We start from the raw sequence: 27,567 nt of genomic DNA on the forward strand, positions 1-27,567 counted from the left end.
GGCTCTCTGAAAAGACCTCTTAAAGAAAATGTATTTGTAGCCTAAACTAATTTATCAACAAAAATAGTGTTAAATAATATGTATAGTATTATCAATGATACATTTTATTTCTCAAGCACTTTTCAAAAATGTCAGGCACTTTACAGATTGTAATGACAGTGTTAAAAAAAAGTAAAAAAAAAATAAATAAATAAACAAACACAATCAACAATAGCTACAACATGAACAGCTAAAAGCATTTTGAAAATATGTGTTTTGAGCCTAGTTATGAATATAGGACCGTAAGTGCTATCATGCTATCATGCTATCATGTCAGCTGAAGGACTTTGAATGGATATGTCAAGGAACAGGGAGCCAGTGATTGTGGTAGCAGGGTACTAATATAAAAAAATAAAAGTTTTTATACTTAACATAATAAACAAGGACAAGAGTGCTAAAGATAATAACATATAAAGTGCATAAATGAAGACAAAATATGCCAAAAAAGCAACAATCTCTACTTGTATATTATTTATGAACTTTTAGTTAATTACAGTGAAACAACAAAAACAACCTTAGTGAATTGCACAACAAAATATAAATTAAATTATGTATAATAAAAAGAAAAAAAACACAATCCTGTAAGCTAGTCATAACCCTTACATACTGGTTTTATTTATTATTATTTTTTAATTAACCTTTATTTAACCAGGAAGTCCCATTGAGATTAAAAAATCTATTTTAAAAGAGAGACCTGGCCAAAGTAGCAGCTGCACACAGTCACAGTACATGGAAAATGGCACAACACAATCAACAGGTTAAAATAAATAAGCAAATACACACATTGGCTTTCAAGAAAAACAACCACGTGCCTCTGTCACCACACTCTTAATGATGCTTTTAGATTCATTAGGCGATATCATTGAATCCAGTTTTAGCTCTTTTTGAAGAGTTACCTTCACAACATGGTTTCCCATGACAGTGTTGAGCCCTCTCTTGAACTCTGTCACCACTGTCCCATAAGAAATACACACAAACATGACCTGTTCAGTGTCAAGATACCACAACAACCATTTCCTTGACCCACGCTAGTAGAGCTAAATTCCCTTCTAGATTACTAGAAACAGTATTTAAGGGTTATACGAAGATTTTCAGAAAAGCCAAGTGCTTTGAACAGAAAAAGGGAAAGAAAGGAAAATGACTCATATTGCTCACTTCAAAGAGTCAGCTCTAACAGTCGGATCGTCCATGACTCGCACATCCCCAGTATTCAGGGGCATACTAGTAGTGAATTGTGACCTCTTACGGTTGATGGAAGATATTTGGGATCTAAATCTACTGATCCGTGAAGTTATGTCGAGTAGTATTATAGTACAACAAGTAAAAAGACGCTTTGGAGCCCAAAAGCGATGTTTTTTGAGGTTTTCTGGACTTATGTAACAAATTTTTTGACAACAAAATAAAACTTAATTTAATTTTTTTAACTGAAGGGATAAACACAGAAATGAAATAAAGATTTCATTTACTAAAATGATTTTAGATTAAATTAAAACTTAACGGATGTGCCATTCAGCTTCTAGATCCCAGTAGCTTGTTTACGATAGAAGAACCCGGATGATCACATGAAGTCAGGCATGAGAGTTCGGACTTCACCTCACGCGCCACCCTGCGTGCTTGTGGGTGTGTGTGAAACAGACAGAGGGAGATCGTAGTGCTGTAGTAGTACAGTGACTGACGCAGATGATATTAGAAAACAGCTGCAGTCGAAGTGAAGGAGGTGGAAACTCTGCAGCTGCAAAGTCTGAAGCAACAAGGCTTTAACAGAAGTCATAAAAGTAAAATGCATAAACAGAATTCTAAAATTAGTTTGAGTATTGTTTTCTTTAAAAAAGTTTGAGTTTATGCTCAAAGCGTTTCTCAATTCTAGGATCAATTCTAAAAAAAAAAAAAAACTTCTATCGAGATGTTTAAAGATGTTTTTTTTGTTATCTATTTTCTAAAAAAAAAAAAAAAAAATCAGTCTTGTATAACCTTATTTTGTCACCTTAAAATATATGATGCAACGTGTGTCTTACATAAAGCACATTAAATAGCCTTACATTAAAAGAAGGGTCTTAAAATACATTTTAAATGTGCTATTTATTTATTCTAGGAGGGAAATTCAGTCATTAAAATTGCTCATAAACACAAGATAGAAAGAATATTGGGAATATTAATATAATCAAAAATAAAACAAGTCATAACTACTGAACAAAAACAAAAAATAACATTGGCAAATGTAAGCAGAAGCTATAAAAGTGCTAAGAATTGAAAGTAATACAACATTTAAAGAATATTGAGGATAAAGAGTCGGGTATAATTCTATTTATCTACACTCACGTGTGTTATAATGATACAGTAACGGAAGTAGTGAATTAGATAAACCTCATTACATTTTTTTCTTCATATGTAATGTTATTTAACCTCTAAATAAAAAATGCGTCACAAAATTCTCTTATATAAAATGGTCTGTAATTATGCAAGCTACCAAACGCAGCCTTGGACCGCAGAGGTAGTACTGTGTATTGACCACTAAGAGGCAGTATAATATCATAACAACAAAGAAGTCATTCTCTTTCCTGTGACAACTAAATGTAAGACATGATAATAAGATGTTGCTATTTTTGATTCTTTTGTGTCTTACCCTCATGGCTCAATATTTCCAAAGAATCGAGGGGTTTTGACAATGTGCTGTTATTGCTGAAATTGTTTGATGTATAGTTTTTCATATAATTCATTTTAAAGAATATAAGAGAGTGCTGTTTTGTGTTCAGAACATCCAGATTTGTTTATATTTTTCTCATAGTAAGGAGGTTTAAAGGATGGAAAAATCTTGCTTGTAAATAAAAGAAATGAGCTTGTAGAGAGCTCATTAAAAAACCTAATTAAACCAAAATATCAAAAAGAACACTGAAAAGCCACACGGAGCAGAAACGCCAGATAAAAACGTGACGGCACAGTATGACTAAGAAAGCATGTTTGCATGGCACACTCATCCTGCTGGCAAAATACTAACAATCTTTCATCTTGCCGGGAAAATCATGATCATTTCTGCTGTTACCAGGCAACTAAAGCTTAATACGTGAGGACAAGCTTTGGAGGACCACAGAGCATGTAGAGAAGCAGCTGACAGCTGCCCACCTCCACCCGCTCTCACCTTAGTTAGTCAGCAAGATGTGCTGCAATGCAGACTGCAGGAGATAAACTCGGTTACTGTCACAGAGCGGAGGACGGGGGCAGGCTAACTGTTACATCTACTGACATGGAAACAGGTCGTTTGATACCAGGGCTCCTTATTTTAGAGGCAGTTTAATCGTTTCATCAGAGTGTTTTTTACCAGGCAGACTCACCCTGATGTTCTGTGCAGATCAAACAACAAACCCTCCCAAACTCCCTCTTTTAGGGAATATCTGACCATCTTCATATTGCATCATAGCTTTTGATCTCACGCTAATGATGGCGAGTTTGAAATGCTGTCGCAATGTTGTTCGATACAGTCTCAGAGTCCTACTAATTAAAAGCATCTGACAAAACTTTATAATTTGACCACTTAACAGCTGATCTGCTGCTATTAAATGAAAGTAAATTGAGAGTGTGAAGCAAAATCGGACCATGTATCAAATGAAAAAACTATAGACCACCACTGCTAACTAATTAGCAAACTTTAACTTTCTGAGGCTTATAAAATAGAGATACTATTAACTAAAAATGTCTGAAAGCTTGGTGTAAAATCTATACAAAGAAGTAATTCTTAGACAAAACTAGTTAAGCTAACAAAATGTTAGCCAACACAGTCATACAGTAGCCAACCTTAGCATCCAGACTCTTAAGAAGTTGCTAGCTTGGCAATATGAGACAACGCAGTATTACAGACTTGCTAGCTAAAGTAGTGTTAGCTAATAAATGGTCAAATGCTCAGGTAAAACCAGACAGTAGCTAACATTAGCATGTAGATTCAATTGGCTTGAAGGTAGATGTAAGCTAATGTATGGTGTAGTAGTATTAGCCTTCTACAACACAACAGATTTAAGCCACTTGCTAACATTGTTGTTAGCTAGTGATTGTTGCACTAATGTATGGTGTAGTAGCATCAGCCTTCTACAGCACAACAAATGTAAGCCTCTAGCTAACACCGTTGGTCACTAGTGATTGTTGTATTGTCAGACAGCAGCTAATGCTAGCATTCAAGCTCTTGTTAATATTCCATTTGGCTTGGGAGTGGCTGAAAGCTAACATCTAGCTTGGTGGTATTATCCTGCTACATCAATATTTTAAGCCAATTTAATGTTAGCTAACATAATATATTGTAAGCTTGCCATTTTTTGAATCTTAAATTGATCAGATAGCAACAAATTTTAGTGTGTAGACACTGGTTGGAAGCTAATATCTAGTTTGTTAGCCCACATAAATCAACAAGCTAATGTTGTGTTAGGCAACATATTGTTAGCTAGCAGTTGGTAGAGACTGCAGCCAATGTTGTTATTGCGATACTCGCTAATATTCCAGGGGGTTAGCTGAAAGCTAGTTTGGTGGTATTAGCCCGCTACAATACAATACATGTTGATATTTGGCTAATTCAATGCTAACTAGTGACCGTTTAGCTTGAAATCTAACACACTGGCAGTAGTTTAGTAATGGCATTGCCTTCGTTAAGCAAAAACTTTGATAACAATTCATTTTTATTGTAAACATTGACTTTTCACCCAATAATTTCAGTAATTAATCAGTTGTCATGTAAGCTAATTGTTTGAAAATGCTCACAACTTAACAAAAGCAAACTACAAGACACCACTGGTGGGGATAACTGTGACACCAAAATATATGCTAAAATTAGTGAAAAAATAAGCAGTACTGACTTTGTCCTCAGGGGGCGCCAAAAACACAACAAACTGAATACTAAAAGTTGATCGTTGTAAAAGTAGTTGAATCTCTCTGGGTTACATGGGAGGAAAAAGCCACCGTGTGAATATTGAGGAAAGATTTTTTCGTCCCAGGAGATCGACAACAAATGTCACGCTGTGTGGTAAAGCTGTTGTTTACGTTCGTCACACAGTGACACAAATATTCAGGCTCTATTTGTTTTACTTTTCCCCATCAGTCAGCTGAGCGCGTCATATCATTCCTCCAAAAATTCCTGTGTGGTGACGTTTCAGTGCTGGCATGCAGACTGCAGTGTCATGCTAAGACAACATGAAAGGGCCTCTGGCATGGCAGGCGGTGAGGACAGATGGTTAGTCCAGCTCCGACGTAGAAGGAGGAGCCCCAGCAGAGAGGATGAATCATGATTCCACCGACTGTTCCTCCCAGCACGTCCTCAGACTCCTGCTCTCTCTTTGTTTTTGTAACCTGACAACAGTTTGTTGTGTTGTGGAGCGAGAAATGATCAAACTGCATTATGACCGAGTGATGTTGAAACTTGTAGCTGCTTCAGGATATCATGGGATGTTTGAGGTATCTGTGATCTTTAAAAGCTTGGACTGTGTGCAGTGAGGAGTGAAATATTTATGGGGATCTGACAGTAAAGCTTATGGTGTGCCTCAGCAGAGCTACTTCGGATGCAGACTCACTATTGTTTAGGATCATCACAGAGGCAGACAGCAGGAGAGGCAATCCAAGTTTTGAATACAGTTAAATAGATGCTGAAAAGAAATCCTACACATGCTCTGTTTGTGTCTATGTAAATAAAACACACATTAGCTTGATTTCTTTGACACCTACCAGACTTCAGAGAGCCAAACTTTCCATGACCTCCAACTCTTAAAAAATGTTCATTTGTGGTCTGATGTTTTATGCATCAAGCTTAAAATAAAACCAGTGTCTGTTTGTGTCATCGGTTCACATTTCCCCACACGCACTCCGGACTACATTCACATTTCCACCATGTGTTTCCCCAGCAGGAATCCACCTCCTCCTGGCACTGCAGTGATCACTCCACTGCAGCTACAGGACAGCAAATAACAGATTGGTTGGCACAGCAGCCTACGTGTGAGCTTCTGATTCTGCAGTTATGTTTTACCAGCACCAGGTAGTCTCTGCTCAAAGGTAGCAGGCAGGTTGTCTGTGCCAATCACAGCTGATGGAGATGTGGATTGGTTTGTTTCAGCCCGCGGTGCTCTGGACTCCACCTCTGTGGCAGATTGTATGGAAGTCCTTTAGTGCCATTATTCAAGGGTGAGTTGTATGAGCTGCACTAAAGTCATTATTCAATTTTCACTATGTGTTAATAAAGGCACAAAAAATCTAACAGTTTTAACAGACTTATTGTGAAGAACTGTAAAATGCCCTTTTTATGCAGCACAATCAATCTCATTTACAACACGAACCATGTACACTTTTTAAATTTTTTTTTTTTTATACTACAGCCATAAATACTACAGGGAGCTTTTTGATTTAACTTTGAATTTTTTAATTAATTTATTTGTTTATCTTTTTATAATGAAATAAAGATTTAAAAAAAATCCAGGTTAAACCAACTTTATTTATTTATTTATTTAAATTGAATTTTTTTAAATTGAGATTTGTTTTAATTTTTAAATTTACTACAGCCATAAATATTACAGGGAGCTTTTTATTTTAAATTTTAATTTTTCAATTTATTTATTTATTTTTTATAACGAAATAAAGAGTAAAAAAAAAATCCAGGTTAAACCAACTTTATTTTTTCATTCAATTTTTTTAAATGAATTTTTTAAAATTGAGATTTTCAAGATACATAATAATAACAACAATAATTGCACCTGTGAATTTTTATGTAGAAAATCTTTAATACATTGATGGATAAAAAAAAAAACACAAAAAAGGAAAAAATGAAATAAAAAAAAGGAAAAGAAAGAAAAATAGAAAAATAATAGTAACCCTCTATGGTATGCATAGTGATGCTGGTTAGAAAAAAATGTTTTAGTTTTTTTTTTTTTTTTTGGCTTGAAATAGATTAAATAAATGTACTCTAAAATATTGAAAAAAAATATAAAGATATTTTGGGGGTGAAGAAACAAGAGTTTAGATTTTATTTTATTTTACATTATATTTCAACACCTTTTTTCTAAAAAAACAAAAAACAAAAACCCACATGGATAATAATTGATTGCCAGGTTCTTAGCATCCTGAATAAAGTCCAGGATTATTTAAATACAAACCTTGTTCTCCTTTAAAGTAGTTTTGCAAATATGACCTTATTTACAAGTAAAAATAAATAAATAAATGCATTGGAAATATTTGATTTAATTATCAAAGTAAAAGTTTAAAAGTTCTATAATTTTCTAGGAGCTAAATGCTCTTACTCTGAGTCCACTAAATAATCTAAAACGATGTAGTACAGTTTGGTTTATGATTAAAAAACCTTGTAGGTGATTCAATTAGAAAAACTTCTTTTTTTTTTTATTCCAGTTTATGTTTTGTGAATCAGCAGAATCCCCAAATATTTTGAGCAAATCACTCAAATTCACACCTTAATACTTTGCTGATAGTAGCAGATATATGTGCCAATTAATTAGCAGAGAGTTGGCTGTAATTTAGACACTCCTAGTGTTGGGGTGAATTATGTCCCTTTTGGCTTTCCATACCGCTGCGCTTGTTGCAGTGAGCGTGGTGGAGGGTTTGTGCGCTCTCAGGTTACGCGTCTGAAGTTGTGGAGAAGAGGATACTGAAGACATCCAGACACTTGGAGAAGGTGGAAAGTGAAGGCTGGTTTCTGTGGCTTCATTCTTTAATCTAAGGAATAAAAAACGAGCCCTGTGACCGCGGCCGAGGAAAACGGGAGGAAACGAGTTTGTGGCATTTAACTGGGAAACCAAGCATACCCAACAGTATGCGGTGCAGTTATGGCAGGCAAGGGTAAGACAGTCGTAAGGACGCTGGAGGATTTAACGCTTGATTCTGGTTATGGTGGAGCCGCGGACTCGGTCAGGTCGTCCAGCGTGTCGCTGTGCTGCTCTGACACGCATCAGTCCGTCTCGCATGGGGCCAACTGCTGGCATCTGACTGAATCCATGCACAGCAGACAGAACAGTTTGGACACAGTGAACACCGTCCTGGCGGAGGACACGGAGATACTGGAGTGCTCGGGTCAGTGCGCCAAGCTTCCCGAGCTGGAGGACGTGCCATGGAGCCTCGGCGAGGTGGAGGGCGCACTGAGGAAAGACGAGGAGCTCATGGTCGGCGACCCGCCACCGGAGGTCCTGGCGCGGCTGTCTGCTCTCATCAGCCGCGCGCTGGTGAGGGTGGCTCGGGAGGCGCAGCGGCTCTCTCTGCGCTACGCCAAGTGCACCAAACACGAGATCCAGAGCGCCATCAAAGTGGTGCTGTCATGGACCATCTCTGTCAACTGCATCACGGCGGCTCTGAGCGCCCTGTCCCTCTACAACATGAGCACCGGGGACAAGTTCAGCCGAGGCAAGTCGGAGCGCTGCGGGCTGGTCTTCTCTGTGGGGAAGTTCTTCAGGTGGATGGTGGATAGCCGGGTGGCCCTGCGGATCCACGAGCATGCGGCCATATACCTGACCGCCTGCATGGAGAGTCTGTTCAGGGAGGTGTTCAGCCGCGTCCTGCGCAGCGCGCTGGTGGAGAGGGACAACGGGATCCCCAAGTTTACGCTGGAGTCACTGGAGCAAGCCATCAGCAACGACTCGGAGATCTGGGGGCTGCTGCAGCCCTACCAGCACCTCATCTGTGGCAAGAATTCAAGCGGTAAGTTTCAGGGGGACCCCCTTTTTTAGTGCTGTGCGAGTCCATGCTGGAGGGTTGGGTGTGATTTGTGCACCAGTTTCTGCAGGAAACATCTGGAAACAAGTGTCTGAGAATTAAACCCACAAATGCACCTTAATCCAAAGTTTTATTCATGATACATCTTTGTATTTGTCAGAGATGTTTCCACAAAGCTCCCAGTCATAATGTGAAGGAGTAATATGAAGAGTGTAATTATGCTGCTTATCTCAGTCCCTCCCAAACAAAGAGACCTGACAGTTTGTTGAATATTTATTACCCTCCGCTCAGACCTGCAGGCCCACCTCTGAAACAGGAACTGTCTGGGTTATCAAAGCCCCGCAGCAGCAAAAGTCAAAAAAATTGTGTTTACGTTTGAGAAAAGATCAAACCGGCTCCACTTTCCCATCCTTCGCTGCCATTATGCTCTCAGACGTGCATTAGAGGCTCCACCGTGATAGTTTTCTGACTCGGTGTGGGAGTGTGGAGTCGTGATTGTGCAAGAAGCAGGGTTTGTGTTTATATTGTGCGCTGCCCTTGTTGCTAATGCTATTACTGTCTCACTCCAGAAGGTGTAAGCTGTCAGTGTGGGCCGGCCCTCGCAGCCAAAGCCCTGAATGAGTTGGCTGAAACTATAAAGCAGAAGGGATTTGAAATGTTATTCTTCAACTCAGCCAAACTCGGCCACGCAATATTGACCCACAAACCGTCATGTTGCAGTTTTTCTTCTTCGCTAATTGTTGCACGGTGATTGTTTTCACCCAGGAAAACTTGCAGCGCGGAGGAGGGAAACAAAGACGAGTTTGTGGCCTACATGTCTTGTTACGGATGAGCCATTCCTCTATTTTATCAGCGGGAGAGATAACACCAGGAGAAAAATGGCTCTGAAATTGCCTTCATAGGTTCCCTGGTGATGTGGTGTGATTGGAAATTCAATATCATGGATGCAGTTTTCTCACACACCTCTGAAGCTTTAACCTCAGCTGTACAACACACACACACGAAGCACTGCAGTGCGACTAAACCTCAAACTGAGTCAGTTTATGATTTTCAGGCGCTCGTGTTTTCTCTGAGCTGCCAAAATGCAAATTCCTGATGATTTTTTCTCATTTAACCTCAGAAAAACTCAAACCTGTGTCTCGTGGATGCTCTGCAGAGGAGGATTTCCACCAATCGACATTTTTCCCAAACATCTGTGAAGAGCTGCTCTGATCAGCTTTACCTCACATTTAAAGTCAAATGATCAAAGATTATCAGTATCAATGATGATGGATTAAGAGAATAAGCCGCAGTTGGATCAATAATGAAATAAATCTTTAGCCTGAGCTTCAAAGACGTTACATGGAGGCTTTAACTCCACTCTTTAATGATTTACCCGTCAAGTTTCTCAGTTCATCATTATTTCAATACCAACTGATCGTTTAGACTCTGTTTTCCTGACTGACCATATATAGATTTATGAGATTCGCGGATTAAATTTGGTTTAAAGATGGTGAAATCACGTCCAAGTGTCTGTAACTCGAGTTCAACCATTCGTAAACTCACAAAAACAAAGTTACGACTTCACCCTTTGATACGGTGACATACTTTTTCTCGACTGTTTAAGTAGCGTAACAACTTTATTTTAGTAACATCATGACTTTAATTTGTAACGGAGCTTTTTTTCTAATGACATCTGGTTGCATTACGTCTTTTTCATTTTCCTTGATGTTATAACCTCATACAGCTGTCGACTTTAGTCACATGACCTTACAACCTTTTTTTTTTTTTACATGTGACCTCATGACCTTCTGAGATCACATTTCCTCTCTTTGACCATTCATATTTATTTTGTAACATCATAATCTTTTTTCTTTCAACATTCCGACTTTGTTTTGAGGAATTATGACTTTAATTCAACTTTTTTCTGTTACGTAACCATTTATTTTTCCGTGACTCTCTAATTTGACTTGTACCCGTGACATTGTGACTTTTCTTGAGATTTAAACCTTGTGACATTAAAGGATAAGTTGGGTTAATACAGCTTTTACATTGTTTATAGAATGAAGTAGAACAAAATACTCACCCAGAAGGTTTTCCTGATCCAAGCAGTGCTTCGGGAGATATTCAGATCCAAAATCGTGCAGCGGACGTCTGTATAATGGGATCCATCGGGGCATAGACAGCGCCGCTCCTAAAACTGCATGAATCGTCCAAAAACTCATGTTTTTCACCAATGTTCCATCATGGTCCGCTCCGGGTTAGTCCTCTGCTGCAGTCTGTGTCACTCCAGACAGCGCTGTGCGGCTGTAATGACCTCTGAACTCACAAAGACTTTGTTTACATTTGTCCCTCAAAGAAAGGAGTCAGCTCTCCAGACGGAGAGTACTGCACATGCGCAGTACTCTCTGTCTGGAGTGACACAGACTGCAGCAGAGGACTAACCCGGAGCGGACCATGATGGAATATTGGTGAAAAACACACGTTTTTGGACGATTAATGCAGTTTTAGTAGCGGCGCTGTCTATGCCCCGATGGATCCCATTATACGGACGTCTGCTGCACGATTTTGGATCTAAATATCTCCTGAAGCACTGCTTGGATCAGGAAAACCTTCTGGGTGAGTATTTTGTTCTACTTCATTCTATAAACAATGTAAAAGCTGTATAAACCGAACTTATCCGTTGAGGCCTGAACCACACGTATGTGGATATTTTTTTTGATCTGATATTTTTGTCCTCGTTTAAAAAAAAATCTCCGTCCACACCACAGAAATATCTCTGTCCATACGAAGAGGCCAAACTGAAAACGATCGCCTCTGAAGCCCACAATACCATGCCTGGCCGATAAGTGGCAGGTTAGCAAAATGTGAAAACCATAGAAGAAGAACGTTATGAGCATACGCAGTCAAACTTGTGGTTGGCAACTGTTGCTACAGTGACTTGTTGCTAGGTGCTTGACGTCATCACGTCAACACCAGCTCCGTTTAACACAGCTACACGGATCCACTCAACCGGATATTTTTTTATTTCTTCACTTTTTTATCAGTATTTAAAAATCTCCGTTTATGTGGGTGAAATCGCCGTCCCCCGGGACTCTCTCTTTAGACTTGTACCCGTGGAATTATGACTTTTCTTGAGATTTAAATCTCGTGACATTAAGAGTTCTTGTCTTGTTCTTTGTTTTGTCACATCACATTTATTCCGGAACACTTCGTCTTAACTTTGCAACCTTCCGACTTTTTTGCTCTTAACCTCAGAACTTTCTGACATCACGTTTGCCTCGGAACATTCTGTCGTTACTTTGTGACATCATGACTTAAATTCACCTTTTTCCTGCTACATAACCAATTTTTTCCCCTCGTGGCTCCCTCGTTAGACTTGTACCATTGACATAACGACTTTTCTTCAAATTTAAATCTTGCGACATCGAGAGTTCTTATCCTGTTCTTTGTTTTGTCACATCACATTCTATTCCGGAACACTCCGTCTGAACTTTGTAACATTCCAACTTCTGACATCACCTCGGAACATTCTGTCATTTCTTTGTGACATCACATCTTTATTTCAACTCTTTCTGGTGACATCAGTATCGCATCTTTTTCAACACCAACTTTTTTTCTTGTAACTTTAAAACTTTTTTTTTCCCTTTAATGTTTTGATAAAATCTTTTTATTAATACTAGGATGTTCTTTCTTGGTACTTTCAGAACATTACATTTTGATGTAATTGTTATTTTTTGTCTTTTGACATAACTTTGTTTGTTTTGTGACGTCACTTTCTTTTCTTTTATGTTTTTTCATGTAATGGCACATTTTTTTAAAAACCTGTAATATTATGACTTCATTTTGATTCAGACTTTATATTTTACAGCATTGTTGTGACATTTCCATTTTTTAAAGATCTTGTGACGATACAACTTTGTTTTGTCACATAAGTACTTTTTTTCTTTAGACTCTGTGAAATTACGTTTTTTTTCTAGAATTTTTACAATTTTGTGTGACACAAAGATTATTTTCCAGTTTTGATCATTTGTCATCACGACTTTGTCTCATGACATTGTGACTTAGTTTACGTAATATTGAGACTTTATCTCTTGAAACATTACAGATTTATTTTGAAAGGTTGTTTCAAATTTATAATTGTGACACTGAAACTTTTTGTCTTGTGATTTTATATCTTTTTTTCTAAAACTCATATTTGTTTATCACCATGACCCTAATCCTCCGTCATAATTTTAAAGATGAAACAAAGACCAAAAATGTTTGTGGGAATTTCTGCTGCTTCGTCTTCCAGCGGTGAAAACCTGCTGTAACGAGGTTAATCTGTGTGTGAGCGTGTGATGAATCTTGTGACAAATTTCCAGCCTGATCCAAACAAAGACGTTCAACCAGCGTCAAATGGAAACTGAAAGTACTTTCACTTTGATGCAGTCTGAATAGCAGAGATGTTTAATCTGTATTTATGTGAATCTGATCAGAGCTTCACATTCTCACATATAAGAAGCTGGAGCCTGAAAATATTTACACCTCTCCATGAAACCATCTAAGACTGATGGATTGTTTACCTGGAGATCATCTGACGTATTGATTCAGCTCTCTGTTTGATGTTGGAGATTTCCCTTCGTACTCCGTCATCCTGATCTAATAACTCACAGCTACACGCTGGTATTTAGTTGGAGCTGAGCTGTAGCTCTCCAAAGCTTGGTTTGCTGAGTCTGGAAGCAGGTATTTCTCTGTAGACAGGACGCAGAGCCAAGCATCCCCCTCCACTCCCACCGAGGAGCGCTTCATCACTGTGGTGGTGCAGAGGAGGCTCCACAAAGCGGCGTGACGTCGCTCCGTCACAGTCAGGGGGGCTCAGGATTGAAAAACTGATGCGTCTGTCACCAGGACCAGTGTTTCTTTATTCACCCTGCATGTTATTAGCTGCGTTCGTCTGTGTGGTTTAGGAATATCTCGTTAAAATGTCAGATTTGGTATTGGCCTGTCAGACCTGGAGCTGAATAATGAAGCATCCTTAATCGCGCATTAATCAAACGTTGACTCATCCGTCTGTGATTTTCCCTTTCTGTGCAGTTCTGAGCAAACAAAGCAGCTGATGGGAATGCGTTTAGTCAGCAGGGCCCTTCTGGTGAGAAACACGGCCTTCTCTTCAAAATTTCACCTGGGGAACAGAGAGCGGCGCACATAATGACTGAATCCATGCTGCTCTGCTCTCCCAGTGACCGGACGTGACAGCCTCTTTGCTCTGACTAATGAGAACAGCTAAATGGAGGCTTTTCTCTGCTCCTTTTGTTTTCACTTGGGCTCGCTGCCGTCCAACTTGTACGCTCTGATTATTTTTAGAGGAGGTACAACATTCAGGGCCATGGAGGAGAGTGGCTGTGAAACTAGAAACAGCTCTAGTGCAGCTAGCTGTCACACAGGTGGAGGGATGGGAGAGTCCGTTTGGATTAACACATCCTGCTCTTTGTCTCTTTGGTGCATGTGGTTCTTGCCCCGATCAGTGGGTTATGGTTCCTATCGGGGGATTGTCAGTGTTTCTGCTCCAAAACCTTTTATCCTTGGACAAGACGGCAAAGTCAGATTCACTTGAAACAATCCAATCGTTTAGAGAGCTGCCAGTGTGACAGACATACCAGTACAGACCTGAACTGTATGGAAATGTAACAGACAACGTTGTTTTGTATCGTATCTTGTTGGATCATACTGCATAGATTGTGTCAGGCTGCAACCAGTCAAACAGCAAACATGAAACCGCATTGTATCGGATTGTAAAACATTATAGTGCATAATTTTTTAACTCAATATATTGCATGACACCATACCTTATCATATCCTGTCATCCCGTATCATATTTCATTCATATCACAATACAAATCACATTGAGTATCATACGTCATTTTTTTTGTATCATGGCATGTCAAACCATTTTATGTATCGTATCATATCATATAATATCACGTCGTATCGTATCATGACAAATCACATCATATTGTATCATTTTGTATCATATCATTTAGTACCGTACCATATTGTATCATATCATATATTATATATAATATCATATCATGTATAATATCATATCATGTTATTATATCATGACAAATCATATCATATTGTATCATATATCGTACCATACCGTATTGTATTGTATCATGTCATATATTGTATCATATCATAATATGTATTATAATATGATGACAAATCATATCCTATTAAATAACATCGTACCGTACTGTACCGTACTGTACCGTACTGTACCGTACCGTACCATACCGTACCAACGGTATCGTATCATATATCATATTGTGTTGTATCATTTTATATCATATTTTATAATATAATATCATTTATCATATCATATCATGTCATTATATCATGACAAATCAAATCGTATTGTATCATATCATATCATATCATATCATATCATATCATATCATATCATATCATATCATATCATATCATATCATATCATATTGTACCTTACTGTAAAGTACCGTACCAAATTGTACAGGATTAAATCATATATTGTATTGTATCATATCATTTCATATCATGTATTGTCTTATGATGACAAATCATACCATATTTATCGTATCATATCATATTGTACCTTACCATTCTCTACCGTACCGCACTGTAATATATCATATCTCATCATATCATATTATATCATATCATATCATATCATATCATATCATATCATATCATATCATATCATATCATATCATATCATATCATATCATATCATATCATATCATATCATATCATATCATTATATACTGACAAATCTTAGCAATTTTTATTGTATCATACAATACCGTACCGTACTGTTTCGTATTGTATTGTATCATGAAACTTGGTATTGTACCACTTTTTTGTATTATTCTTTATCATACTAATTTTTTGTGTTTTATTAAAATGCAGAGCTTTGCAACACGACATACATTGTATATTTTGGCACTGCACGGAAATGAGCAGTATTGTATCAGAGTCACATCGTACCAGTATTGCACTGGCTTAAATCAAATGGTATAATAATGTATCACAAATGGTATCATATGGTTACATAAAGTTTTATCATACATTTCACCACATTGTACCATATAATATCCAATCAAATCTTATTGTATTGTAAACTAGAGTCTGATAAGGTTTCATGTTAATGTTGCATCATGACCTCTGCTTTTATCTGGGATCATTTTGTAACAGCTGATATCAGGCTTTATGGTATCTCATACTGTTTCATCTCCTTTTGTCCCATCGTTTCTCTATTGTTTTGATCTTATTCTGTTAAATTAAATTGTATCAAACAGTAATTTAGTGGTTAAACATGATGCAAATTACAAACTTCTTTTGATTTTACCTATGATCTCTTGTTATTCCCAGAAGATGAGAAGGTAGTTAGATACATGTGAACACTTATCTGAAAATCTTTTCTGTCTGCGGCTGTGATGTGTTTTTTAAGACGTACTGGAAACATATGTAGGCTGAAACGCCTGCTGTGTGAACAGGCAACATCAAACCCATATTTTCCTCTGTGGTGTCCTGATTCGCTTCTCAAAGACCTGAGTTGCATCAACTTGTTGTGAGTTACAGCCGTCGTTGGTCAGCTCACTTCCTGTTTGTTTCTTTCTTCCATCTCTATCTGAAGACTGTGGCTGAAACTTATAAAACGATGATGCGCTGACATTTGCATGCAAGGTGTTGCACAAGTTTCAGTTTTTGACATCTGTTGCAGATGAAAAACTTCAGCTCGCCAGCTCCTGAGCCTGCAGGAGGCGGCGCTAACAGTCAGGATCCTGGAGGACTTGATGGTCTGTGATCACGTCCGTCATTCGTCGTGACCTTCCCCAAAGGAGCTGAAGATGACATAACGTAATGGACCTGCATCGCCTGCTATCGTTAGTCTATTAAATCACCAGCGGGGTGTCTCCTCTCCTCTCCCTCCTCCTCCTCCTACCTTCGCCGTCTTTCACGCCATATTTTATTGTGTTTGCAGCCACAGGGTGGGCTCTGAGTTTGCATATTTATTTCCACTGTGGTTTTTAATAAGCTCAACTCATAACGGCATGATTCTGGCGAAGGCTTTTGTTGTCCGTTCTGTTATTTCCAGCCTGTCCCTTCCCCTCCTTAGGGTGGGCGCGCAGATGAGCCGACAGATTGCCGTCGGTCTGTCGACGAAGCGAGGCGGCGAGATGGCCGTGATGGATCTTTATGTTGTTGTAATTTCATAAGCGCAGAGCCTGCACCCTTGCCCCTCACTCCTGCTTCCCTTTCATCACATTTTTAGCAACGATTGTGAAGTTTTATTAGCTTCTTTTGGAAAGCGAGATGTATTTTATGAGCCCTCTCATTTTTAGCGTGAGCGACAAATTGACTTTTATTTGCAGGGAATCCAACAAGCATCAATAACTCCGGCTCTGGGCGAGTGGGACCAGCCCCAAAATCTGCTGTTTTTTATTACTTCCATGTCATTGGAGCGTGGATCCCCTTCCATTTTCAGAAAGTAGGTGAAAGCAGTGGGTCAGAGATGAGATAACGAGAGGAGTGTGAGCGCGCTGAATGCTAAACGCTGTGAGGGAGGCGGAGGGAGCAGGCTGGGGTGTCAGCTGGAGGAGGAGGTGGTGGTGGTGGTGGTGGGGCCCTGGCACAGGTCCCTGTGAGATATAATTATGCAGCCCTCTTTAATTAACACTCCTGCTTATCTGCTAGTCATTAAGATTAGGAATTAGCAGAAGGAAACACCGGGGAGCCGCGGAGAACAAAGACGATAAATCTTCTCGTTCATTTAGAAAAGGCGGCGTGCAGGTCTGCGTCACCGGGCTGGATCTGATCGGTTTGTGTGGCCCTGAAGGATCTCTATCACAGCTTCTCCCTGAACAAAGAGACGTATTACATCACCTGTTCCTGATACAGACACTTCATTACACCCTGGGCTTAAATTCCTTCACAGCTGATCCAGGAAACGTCATTAATCAGCTCCAGGAACGCCGGTCAGAGGCTTTTATTTTGAAGGACAAACTGTTTCCTCCTTATCTTGTTCAAATGAGGCTGGATTAATTTCTAATTGTGGTCAAACAAGGTCTTATTCTGGATTTCGGGTTGAAATTTGTCTCTGTTTTTGTTGATAGCGCCATTTTTTGGCCTTTTTAATACATTTTATGCTCCAGACTACCATCTAAAATTGAAGTTATCTTTTTTTAAATTGGATTATTTTGCAGTATAAGGACATTTTTTTAACTTTTCATTAATGATAAATGCTTAATGAGCAGTATTCATAATGTGCTGTGATGGCTGTTTGCGATACAATCCACTTACAGTACTGTATCATATCATATCATGTACCTTACCGAACTGTATCGTATCGTTTCATTATATCATAACAAATCTAACCATATTGTATCATATCATATCTTATTGTACCATACTGTATTGTTCTGTACCGTACTGTACCGTACTGTACCGTACCGTACCGTACCGTACTGTACCGTACCGTACTGTACCGTACCGTACTGTACCGTACCGTACTGTACCGTATTGTATCGTATCATATCATAAAACTTGGTATTGCACTGCTTTTTTGCAATATACTTGATCGTATCAATTTTTATGTTTAACATTAAAATGTAGTGCCTTGCAACCAAATACACTGTATGTTATTGCATTGCACAGAAATGAGCTGTATTGTCACAGGTTTAAAATTGGTCTCTGTTTTTGTTGATAGCACCATTTTTTGGCCCTTTTAATACATTTTCTGCTCTGGACTAGCATCATAAATTGAAGTAATCTTCTTTAAATTGGATTATTTTGCAGTATAAGGACATTTTTTTTTAAACTTTTCATAACTGATAAATACTCTATGAGCAGTATTCATAATGTACTGTGATGCCTGTTTGTGATACAATCCACTTACCGTACCGTATCATATGATATCATGTAACTAACCAGATCGTATCGTATCATATTGTATCATTTCATATTATATCATATTATATCATGTACCGTACTGTACTGTATTGTATCATTATATCATGAAAAATCTTATCAAAATGTATCATATCACATCATATGGTATTGTACTGTACCGGACCATACTGTATCGTACCGTACCGTATCGTACCGTACTGTATCATATTGTATCATAATATCTTATCGTACCATATCGTATGGTATCATATCTTATGGTACCGTACCGCATCATTTTGTACCGTGCTGTACCGTACCATGCTGTACCGTACCGTACAATACTGTACCGTACAATACCGTACCGTATTGTATCGTATCATAAAACTTGGTATTACTTTGCTTTTTTGCATTATACTTTAATGTATCAATGTTTTGTTTATATTAAAATTCGAGCTTTGCAACCCAACATACACTGTATGTAATTGCATTGCACTGAAATGAGCAGTATTGTCTCAGGTCAAAATTCGTCTTTGTTTTTGGCCCTTTTAATACATTTTCTGCTCCAGAAAAGCGTCTCAACTTGAAGTAATCTTCTTTAAATTAAATATTATGGTGCTGCGTGGGAATCCACGTCGAGTCACCGGCAATACCTGACGCTGTTTTCATTACTGTAACGCTTCACTGTTCCCTGGAAAATGGTTGGGGTCTCCAGATCTAGATCACCACCTGCCACAGCTCCTTAAGGTCACGTACACTGATCGAACTGTGTTGTACAAGCTGAGCTCTTGCTTCATTTAGCCTCTCTGACCAGGCGCCATGGGTGCCATGATTTCTGAGAACGTCTTCAGACGAGATGTGACTCCTCTTGTCATTACCAAACAAATGCAGCTCTCTGCTTTTGAGTCTGATTTAAATGAGTTGATGTTTTTGTCGTCTAAAGGTGGATGAGTCATGTTTTTAAAGAAAAAGGTGTTTTTTTGTTTCTTCCAGCCTGCGTTGTGGTGATGTTGGTTCGTGTAGTTCTGACTCAGTCTAAGGATGCCGTGAATGTGGAGTATCTGTTTTTCTCGCTTGCTCACACCCTCTTCACGGACGTGTTGAAAGACCTCACTGGTAACCGGCTCCATCTGCTGACCCCTGACCTGTGCTTGGGCGTGAAATCTGGACGACAGGTGGCCGTTGTGGCTGCGTTGGCCGCGCTGATGACTTCACTCTGCACTCACACCTCGGCGGGTGGAGACAACGCTGACCTGATTGTCAGGAGTTTAAAGCAGAGAGCTCCACCCTGAGATCTGATCACACACTTCCTGAAAGCGCACAGGACGACACACACACCGTGCCGCTTTGATGTCGACACAATTTGTGTGACAGCGGCTGTCAGAACACGCGGCGTTATTTGATGTTATCTGTCGTCGGTACACAAACTTAAGTCAACAGTTGAGCCCTTCAGGGACGTCTGGAACAACATCAGCTGCTTTTGTTTTCCTCTAAACTTTAAAAATCTGCTTTTGTTCTACATTTCCTCAAAAAATAAAACACTTTCCTGCTCAGAGTCTTTCAGGGAAGAGTCTCAGGAACGCCCGAGGACGATGTCGACAGTTTCAGACACATCAAGGTTCAGTTCCTCCAAATTACAAAGCACACGTTTTATCCCCAGATGGTGTCCAGCCAAGCAGAAACTTTGGTTTCACTTTTGATTTAAGATCACAGAGGGCGTTTTACAGAATTTATTTCCCTCCTGCTGCACCACGACTGTTCAATGAACCGGAAAAATCCATGCTGAACCCATTATGGACGTAAAAGGATTTGTTTGGGCCTTTTTTTAAAGGGTCATTTCACCTAAAAGACAAAAAGCACATCTTCTTAACGTTCCTGTGAAGCATGTAACTGTGATTTATTCATACGGTGATACTGTGTGACAGAGGTGACTGTCCTTTACATTTGGCATTTAAATTTTTATTGTTTTATTCAACCAGGAGAAAAACTCACAGAGATTTAAAGTTTCTCTGAAGCTTTCAAAAACATGAAATCAGAGAAAAAAACAGGAAATGTTATTAGATCGAGCAGAACACCAACAGTCAGATGCACCTGCCTCCAGATAGTTTCACATCACTTTAAAATCACCCGTGAGATGAGCTTAAAATGAAAATCAGTTTCAGATTGAGTCGTTTCACCAGCTGCTGGGGTGGGAAAAAAAGACTTTTGTTTTTAAGATATCTGTAACAAAAAGCCTATTTTTTCTGCCCTAAAAAGTGGAGATTAAGATTACATCTGTGTTAAAAACAGGTTTTAGTCCGCAGGAATTTGGTTGCATGGTTTTAAAAGAAGCTGAGAAGTAGATCAGAGTGTCGTCTGCGTAGAGGTGAAACCTGCATTTTCAGTTTTATGTTCAACCTCACTAATGTGAAGATTAAACAGCAGTGGTCCCAACGTTGACCCCTGAGGAACTCCTAGAGGTGAATCCTCAGCCTGCACATTAAGCACTGACAGTTTCTAGACCAAACGTCTTGATATGATACTATAGCCCTGTATTTACTTGGTATCGCATCGATACCAAAGTTCCTAGTATCACCAACCCCTAATGTTAAGGACAAATGGTTACAAAAAATCATATTAATGACATTTCCTGGATCATATATATATGTATATATATATATATATATATATATATATATATATATATATATATATATGTATATATAACTAGGAACTTTGGTATCGATTAAACAGCAGTGGCCCCAACGTTGACCCCTGAGGAACTCCTAGAGGTGAATCCTCAGCCTGCATATTAAGCATATATATATATATATATATATATATATATATATATATATATATATATATATATATATATATATATATATATATATATATATATATATATGTATATATATATATGTATATATATATATATATATATATATATATATATATATATATATATATATATATATATATATATATATATATATATAAATATTCTAGTTCCCCACCCTTACCTTAAATTTTTTGAGGCCCCCCTTGTGCTCCCTGGCGGCCCCTCAGGGGGTCACGACCTCCACTTTGATAACCACTATCTTGGGAAACTTTGAGTTTTAGCCCCCATTGACACAACTTTTAATCTAAAAACGCAGTGAAAAGAATATGCATTTACACGGAAACGCCAAGGGACTGAAAACACTGTAGTAAGCATGCCAGGCCTGTAGATGGCGCTATAACTGTCTCGTTCAGAAGCAGCTTTTGGTAGATCTCCTCTGAAGCAGAGTTGAGCTGATCATCTGGTGTGTTGGTGAATGCTAAGAGCAGAAGTGGAGCAACAGATGCTCATTTAGTTACATACAGTCACAGATTCAGCAGATTGAGCAGCACAAGCTCAACACGGAAGATCACCACGATCCTAACAACGGTACTGTTGTCCTGTTGGATGCGCTCACACGAAGTGGAGTGTGATGTCATTGTTTCCACTGAAAATGCCGGCTTACTGTTAGGAAAATCTCACTCTGGAGGCTGTTACCAAAAGTTTGTGTTTCCGGTCGACTGAAACACTGTTGCCGTGTAAACGCGAAGCTGAAGTGCAACAAAACTTTTTTGTTTCATCCTACAACCTTTGTCGTGTAAACGGCCCCTTAGATTCTCTCTTTTTTTTCCCCTACCTACAATTTTCTGTGGACCGCCTTGTGCTCCCTGGTGGCCCTGCCAGGGGGTCACGACCTCCACTTTGAACCCCACTGTCTTCGGTGACTTTGAGTTTTAATTTGATCCTTTTTTTTGCTTCTGAATATGAAGGAAATGCTGAGAAAAGGAGCTGCATGTTGCTCTAAAAGTTGTTCCTGTGAGAAGAGTTTGGGACAGGAAACACTGATGGAGTTGTCACAGGATAACTTCCTAAACCCCCCTTCAAAACTGGATTTATTTGAGATTATATACTTTATAAATTATTTTAAACTTTTAGCTTTTAGGTCGTTACAGCGGATCACTTGTTTCTGATTCCTCTACCCATTTTCTGACATGTATCTGTCTCTCCAAAATCTAAAAATCTGGATTGTGATTACCAAGACTACTTCAAACCCTGGATTAAGATGTCTCCAAAACCTCACAGATTTTTATTTTAAAACCAATACTCCTGAATTTCCACGACAAAAACAACAAGATTTAAAAACCAAAAGTGAGACGCTGTTCTGTTGTTTTCTGTCTTTCAATCACGTCGCAGTCCCACAGTTTGAATCTGTGGTTGAAACCGCCGCGGCTGCACTGTACGTTTCCTCTGTTAGATCTCTGTGATCGCGTTGTTCGCTCGGTGCAACAACGCCTGTGGTTTTTCTGTGAACTCTGTGATCTCTAACTGCTCCTCAAGTGCAGGTTATTTCTTCCTGTTGCTCTCAGAACGACGCTGCGCTGAGCTGAGCTGCTGTTTGAGTTTCAATCGGCCCAAACGTTTGAGAAGTGTTGGATTTCCTGTAGATGTGATGTTGACGTTGGGCGGGGGATGAGGATGTTGCTAAAAGTCTAAACTCACATCCTCCCAGGAGGGTTTATTGAGACAGAGACGGTCTTTTTCGGGGCTTTTTGTGATTGCTTTCTGGAGGGAGAGTGAGTCACAGAGCGGGCGACTTCTCGAATAAAAGAAAATTTTGTTTCCTCATTAAAAGAGGATGGAAACACTCCCGCCTGATTGCCTTTCTGAGTTTCATTAAAGCGATTGTTGCACATATGCCGTGTAGGATGCAATCATATCAGTTCAACAATGCGTCCATGCTTGGTTTGGTTACTCATTACTACCCGGCCCTCGTGCTCCAGGCTTACGCAGCGGGTAGATGACTTCCATTGTTTCAGCGCCATGTGAGTTGTTTTTAAAAGCAGCACGCATCAATCAGCGCTCACCCACTTGCTCATTATCCTCTCCCTCCTATTATTTCATGCTCTTACTACAGACTCCTGCAGCTTCAGTCGCTCCTGTGAAGAGGGATGCTGAACGTGGACGTCGCTTAACGTCCTCCTCTCCTGGAGAGAAGCAGCTTTTGGTGTATTTTTGGAGAAGGCAGCAGCAGCAGCAGCGGTGGCGTTGGTGGAGTCCCGTGGCAGTGATTGATTGACAGCTCAGAGCTCTTGTTGCTAGGAGATGAGCTGACAACTTAGAAAATATAGCCCACAGGATTTAATATTCATCACATGTTTCCTTCTTTTATCTTCTGGCGATTAGCTGAGCTGTTAGCGTAGCGTGCTGATATTAGCTCCTTCTGCGGCTCTCGGTGTTTATTTCACACCTGCTGAGTCAAAGGAGCTGAAAGAGTCTCTGTTTGTCCTTGATTCTCATTTCATCACCTCGGCGCAGCATGCAATGGTTAATTTGAGCCATTTCTCTCTTTAGTCAACACTCAGTGTCACTTTTTTTTGTCACCGCAGTAGGCGTTTGAGACCCAGTGGGGTCAACAAAAACAAAATGAAATCATGTAAAACGTCTTTTTTCATCCATTAGTGGGAAAATCTGGAGAGAAACAGAAGTTAAACTTTATTATTCCTGATTAAAATCACACTTTGAGTGCTTCACCTGAGTGTACCTTTTTCTTTCTCTTTAAAGTTATTTTATGCCTGTAGAGGACATTGGATAGAGTCAGAAATAGGGTTAGAGCAGGAAATGACAAACAGGAAACAGGCTGTAGGCCACCAGCTCGAGAGCAAACCTCATGAGGCGTGATGTAGACTGCTCGGCTTTGGTAGATTTATCCTAGCTGGTAGAGCTAGCTTAACAAGGAATGGGAACTGACTAGCTTACTCACTTCTAAGATTAGCGTACTAAACTTTACAACCTCAATGAGCACGGACGGTGCCTTTAAATGGGGTTGTCTTTATCCTGTTTTACCCAAAGGCATTTACTCAAAGAGTTGTGACGTCTGATGTGAAGTGTATTGATCCAGCTTTGTTAACATTTATTGATTTATCTTATTAGTTATAATTGGAAAACATGTTAGCCACATGCTAACACAAAAACGTTCCTTTGGCCAGGCAGATGTGGTGTTAATCCAATCCTCTTTATTTGCAGAGCACATTCTGAAGGGCTTCATGGTGAAACAACTAAAAGCAAAGTTATACCTCCAGTGGTCTCGTCTTTTCCTTGCTTCCTTTAGCTTACAGCTGCTGTGAGGAGGATCTGTTTTGATTGCACTCCTTCGCCACCTTGTGGCCCGGAGTCTCTGCATGCTGTCGTAAATTACTTTTAGCGAGGTGTGCGTTTGTTTTGGAATCAAATGGAGATTGGATTAAAAGATTTTTTTTGTTCAACTCATTGTTTTACTGGATACAACGTGATGAGGTAAGGTACTTATCAGTACAGTTACTTAGCGCTACAGTTTGAAACGTGACATTAAGCAAATGTTGTAGTAGCTGGCTATACGTAGTGCTATCGGCAGTCTGGTGCTCCGATGTATCTGTAGGCTAACGTGACAACAAGCTAACTGTCAGTTTGTAAGTAGTTAAGTAGCTGTTCATATTTAGCACAGCTAGCAGCCTGGTGCTCTAAGACGTGTCCGTAATGTGTAACGTTAGTAAATCCTGGTTATGTCCTGCCAGTCATCGACCAATCAGAGCTAACGTAACCTCACTCTTCATTTTATTGATAGACTCTCAAGTTTGAACAGACCACTGCAGAATAACTGCTGACTGTGGGTTGGAGGCAACATTAGCACAAACAGATTAGCCCTTTTAGCCTTTAGCTCGTGCTCTATCTCTCTCCTGCTTCTCTTTCTTCTGTACTTTTTCTGTCTGACAGTTAGGCTCCAGTGTCCACCATCACTACAAAATTAATCACAGAAATTGTTGTCATAGAGACCTAGACGTGCCGTAAATCAATCCAGTCCTGGTTGACTTGAACTGGAAGCTAAGAAGTAGCTATCTAAAATAACCTGTAACCAGCAATATCTCATTTCAAAGTGTGGATTATTTTTAGGCAAATATCTAGAAGGGAGACTTTTTCAAGATCGCGTTCAAACTCCTCACAGTCTCTTTAAACTCACTCTGTTATCTGTTCACATTAGCCTCTAGCTAACATTTCTGCATTCATGTGGTGTCGACTCATCAGGAACAAGAGTTTGGAAACATGTGAACCCCTGTGATGAAGCTAGAATTTGGTGCTTAACTTGCTCTGACATGACAGGAAAAACAATGTTTCGTCCTGGTTATGAAGTTTGTATTTATCCACTTAATGCACATCAACTTTTTGCCCAGATATAAGCCTTAATGAGTTGTCACGATTAGCTGTTGTTCACACAGGGACCTTGATTTGTCAGTAAAGTTATTTTGTGTCGTCAAACCCTGAAAACAAAAAGTTAGGTGTGTTTGCAGAAGCAGGATTTTAGTATTTGTTATATCTACACTTTTATTCATCTGTTAAATAATCTGGGCCTGCCTTCCTGAGTTGAAAGTCAAAGATGTGTGTGTTTATCTGGAGTAACATAATTATTCCACTTTTTCTAATGTCATGCAGTTTTGGTAGAAATGTCCCTCTCAGTGTTTTTTCTCCGCCTGCTCCTCCGTCTCTCTGCTGTCGTCGCTCTCCCCAGCAGTCCTGCTTTCCTGTATATTTTATGAGAACCTTTCACAGAAACAGGAAGTCTTTTATGTCTCTCGCCTTCACCCTGAGCGCAGACTCTTTAATGTTCTGTTCTCGCAGTGGCTCACAGCGTCTTCGGTTGACCCCGGCTTGTTTGTGGCTCGGCGTCGACGCCTTCCTGCGGAGCTGCGCGCTGGCGGGTCACATTTCTTCTCAATGTGAGCGCTGATATCCAGCTAATGTCTCCCAGCAGCCTCGATAAGCGCAGATTACCGCAAACTATGACATGATTACTTGGCTTCCACGAGTCTGTCCGTGGTGTTCGAGCTGGAGCGATTAAAGGCTTTTCTGCAAACAACAAGAAATGTTTCTCCTCATCCTCATCCATATTTATACAGAGATCTCCACTTCTCCCATCAGGAGGTTTTTATTTCACATCCACTAATGAAAGAAAACCAATCCAAGCAGAGGCCAATCATCTTATTTTCCTGTTATTCAGCTGGTTTCAGCGTGGAGGAAGTTGGCTTTAAAGGGATCAAAGAGAGATTAGGAGCTGAGTGTTGGCATTTCTTCCACTTTGGATGATTTCATAACAAAAACCACTCGCACAAGATGTCAGCTGGACTCCGATCTCAGCAGCTTAGCTAGAAAACATAATTTATCAGCCTGTGAAGGGATTGTGTAACACTTGTTAGTGATGTACAATGATGAACACTGCAGGCTCTTTTGCAAACTTTCAGGCTGAAGTTCCCGACGTTTGAATAAATATGAAGCTTCACCCTCGACAGCACCGAGTCAGGGCTTTGCAGGAATATCTCTGGATTCAGCAGAAACAGGCCGGAGCTGTAGGCGTGGGACCAGATTTATGGATGTAAGTGTTGTGGTGTCGGTTCAAGGTGTGAGTTTGGTTGTAAACAGGTAAACAGAGCATGTGGGAAGCAAAAGGAGGAACACAATCTGTTGTGTTGCAAACCTGAAACATAAATACACTTCAGCTTAATGTTTGTTTTTATTACAAAAATAACATTTTTGTTACTGCAGGCCTCAGATGTTGGTCATATATGTGTCTGGGCTGTAATGCAGCCTCCTTCCACTAGCTGGAGCTGTGTTTCTGGTTAATGCCTGCTGTGGTAAAGCTCTAACCCTCTACAACCTGGATGTAAACAATCACAGATACCACGTTGTAGTGTGTCGTCATATGTCAGTATGCTGATCTAGATCCTTGTTGGTCTTGTCTGGACCAGGGGTGTGTGCAGACTTTCTGAAGGACAGGGCGACTAAGTTTTGTGGGTTTTTGAGGGCACCCCATTACACGTTTTTCCTCCCTGAAGAACAGTTTATCACATTTTAACCAGCCAGGGGGCAGGTTATTGTTTTGCCAACCAGAAGGGGGACTTGTGTTTTTTAACAAC

The 27,567-nt window shown here is 39.6% G+C and overlaps 1 protein-coding gene across 3 annotated transcripts in view; it reads left to right on the forward strand.

The window, feature by feature from the left end:
• The first annotated feature begins 7,602 nt into the window (after positions 1-7,602).
• Positions 7,603-27,567, forward strand: part of LOC141810651 (ankyrin repeat- and BTB/POZ domain-containing protein 3-A) — a 271,335-nt gene continuing 251,370 nt past the window's right edge. For 2 of the 3 annotated variants that reach the window (XM_074698380.1, XM_074698381.1), the window contains exon 1: positions 7,604-8,703. In XM_074698380.1, coding sequence (XP_074554481.1) covers positions 7,839-8,703 — 865 coding nt within the window. In that variant the 5' untranslated portion in view covers positions 7,604-7,838. Of the gene's footprint in view, positions 8,704-27,567 lie in introns of all 3 variants that reach the window. The other variant, XM_074698379.1, reaches the window with a different exon arrangement.

The sequence above is a fragment of the Halichoeres trimaculatus genome, unplaced genomic scaffold (genome assembly GCF_033239565.1).
Source record: "Halichoeres trimaculatus isolate MK-OKI-2021-1 unplaced genomic scaffold, fHalTri1.1 fHalTri1_scaffold_21, whole genome shotgun sequence".
Lineage (NCBI taxonomy): Eukaryota > Metazoa > Chordata > Actinopteri > Labriformes > Labridae > Halichoeres > Halichoeres trimaculatus.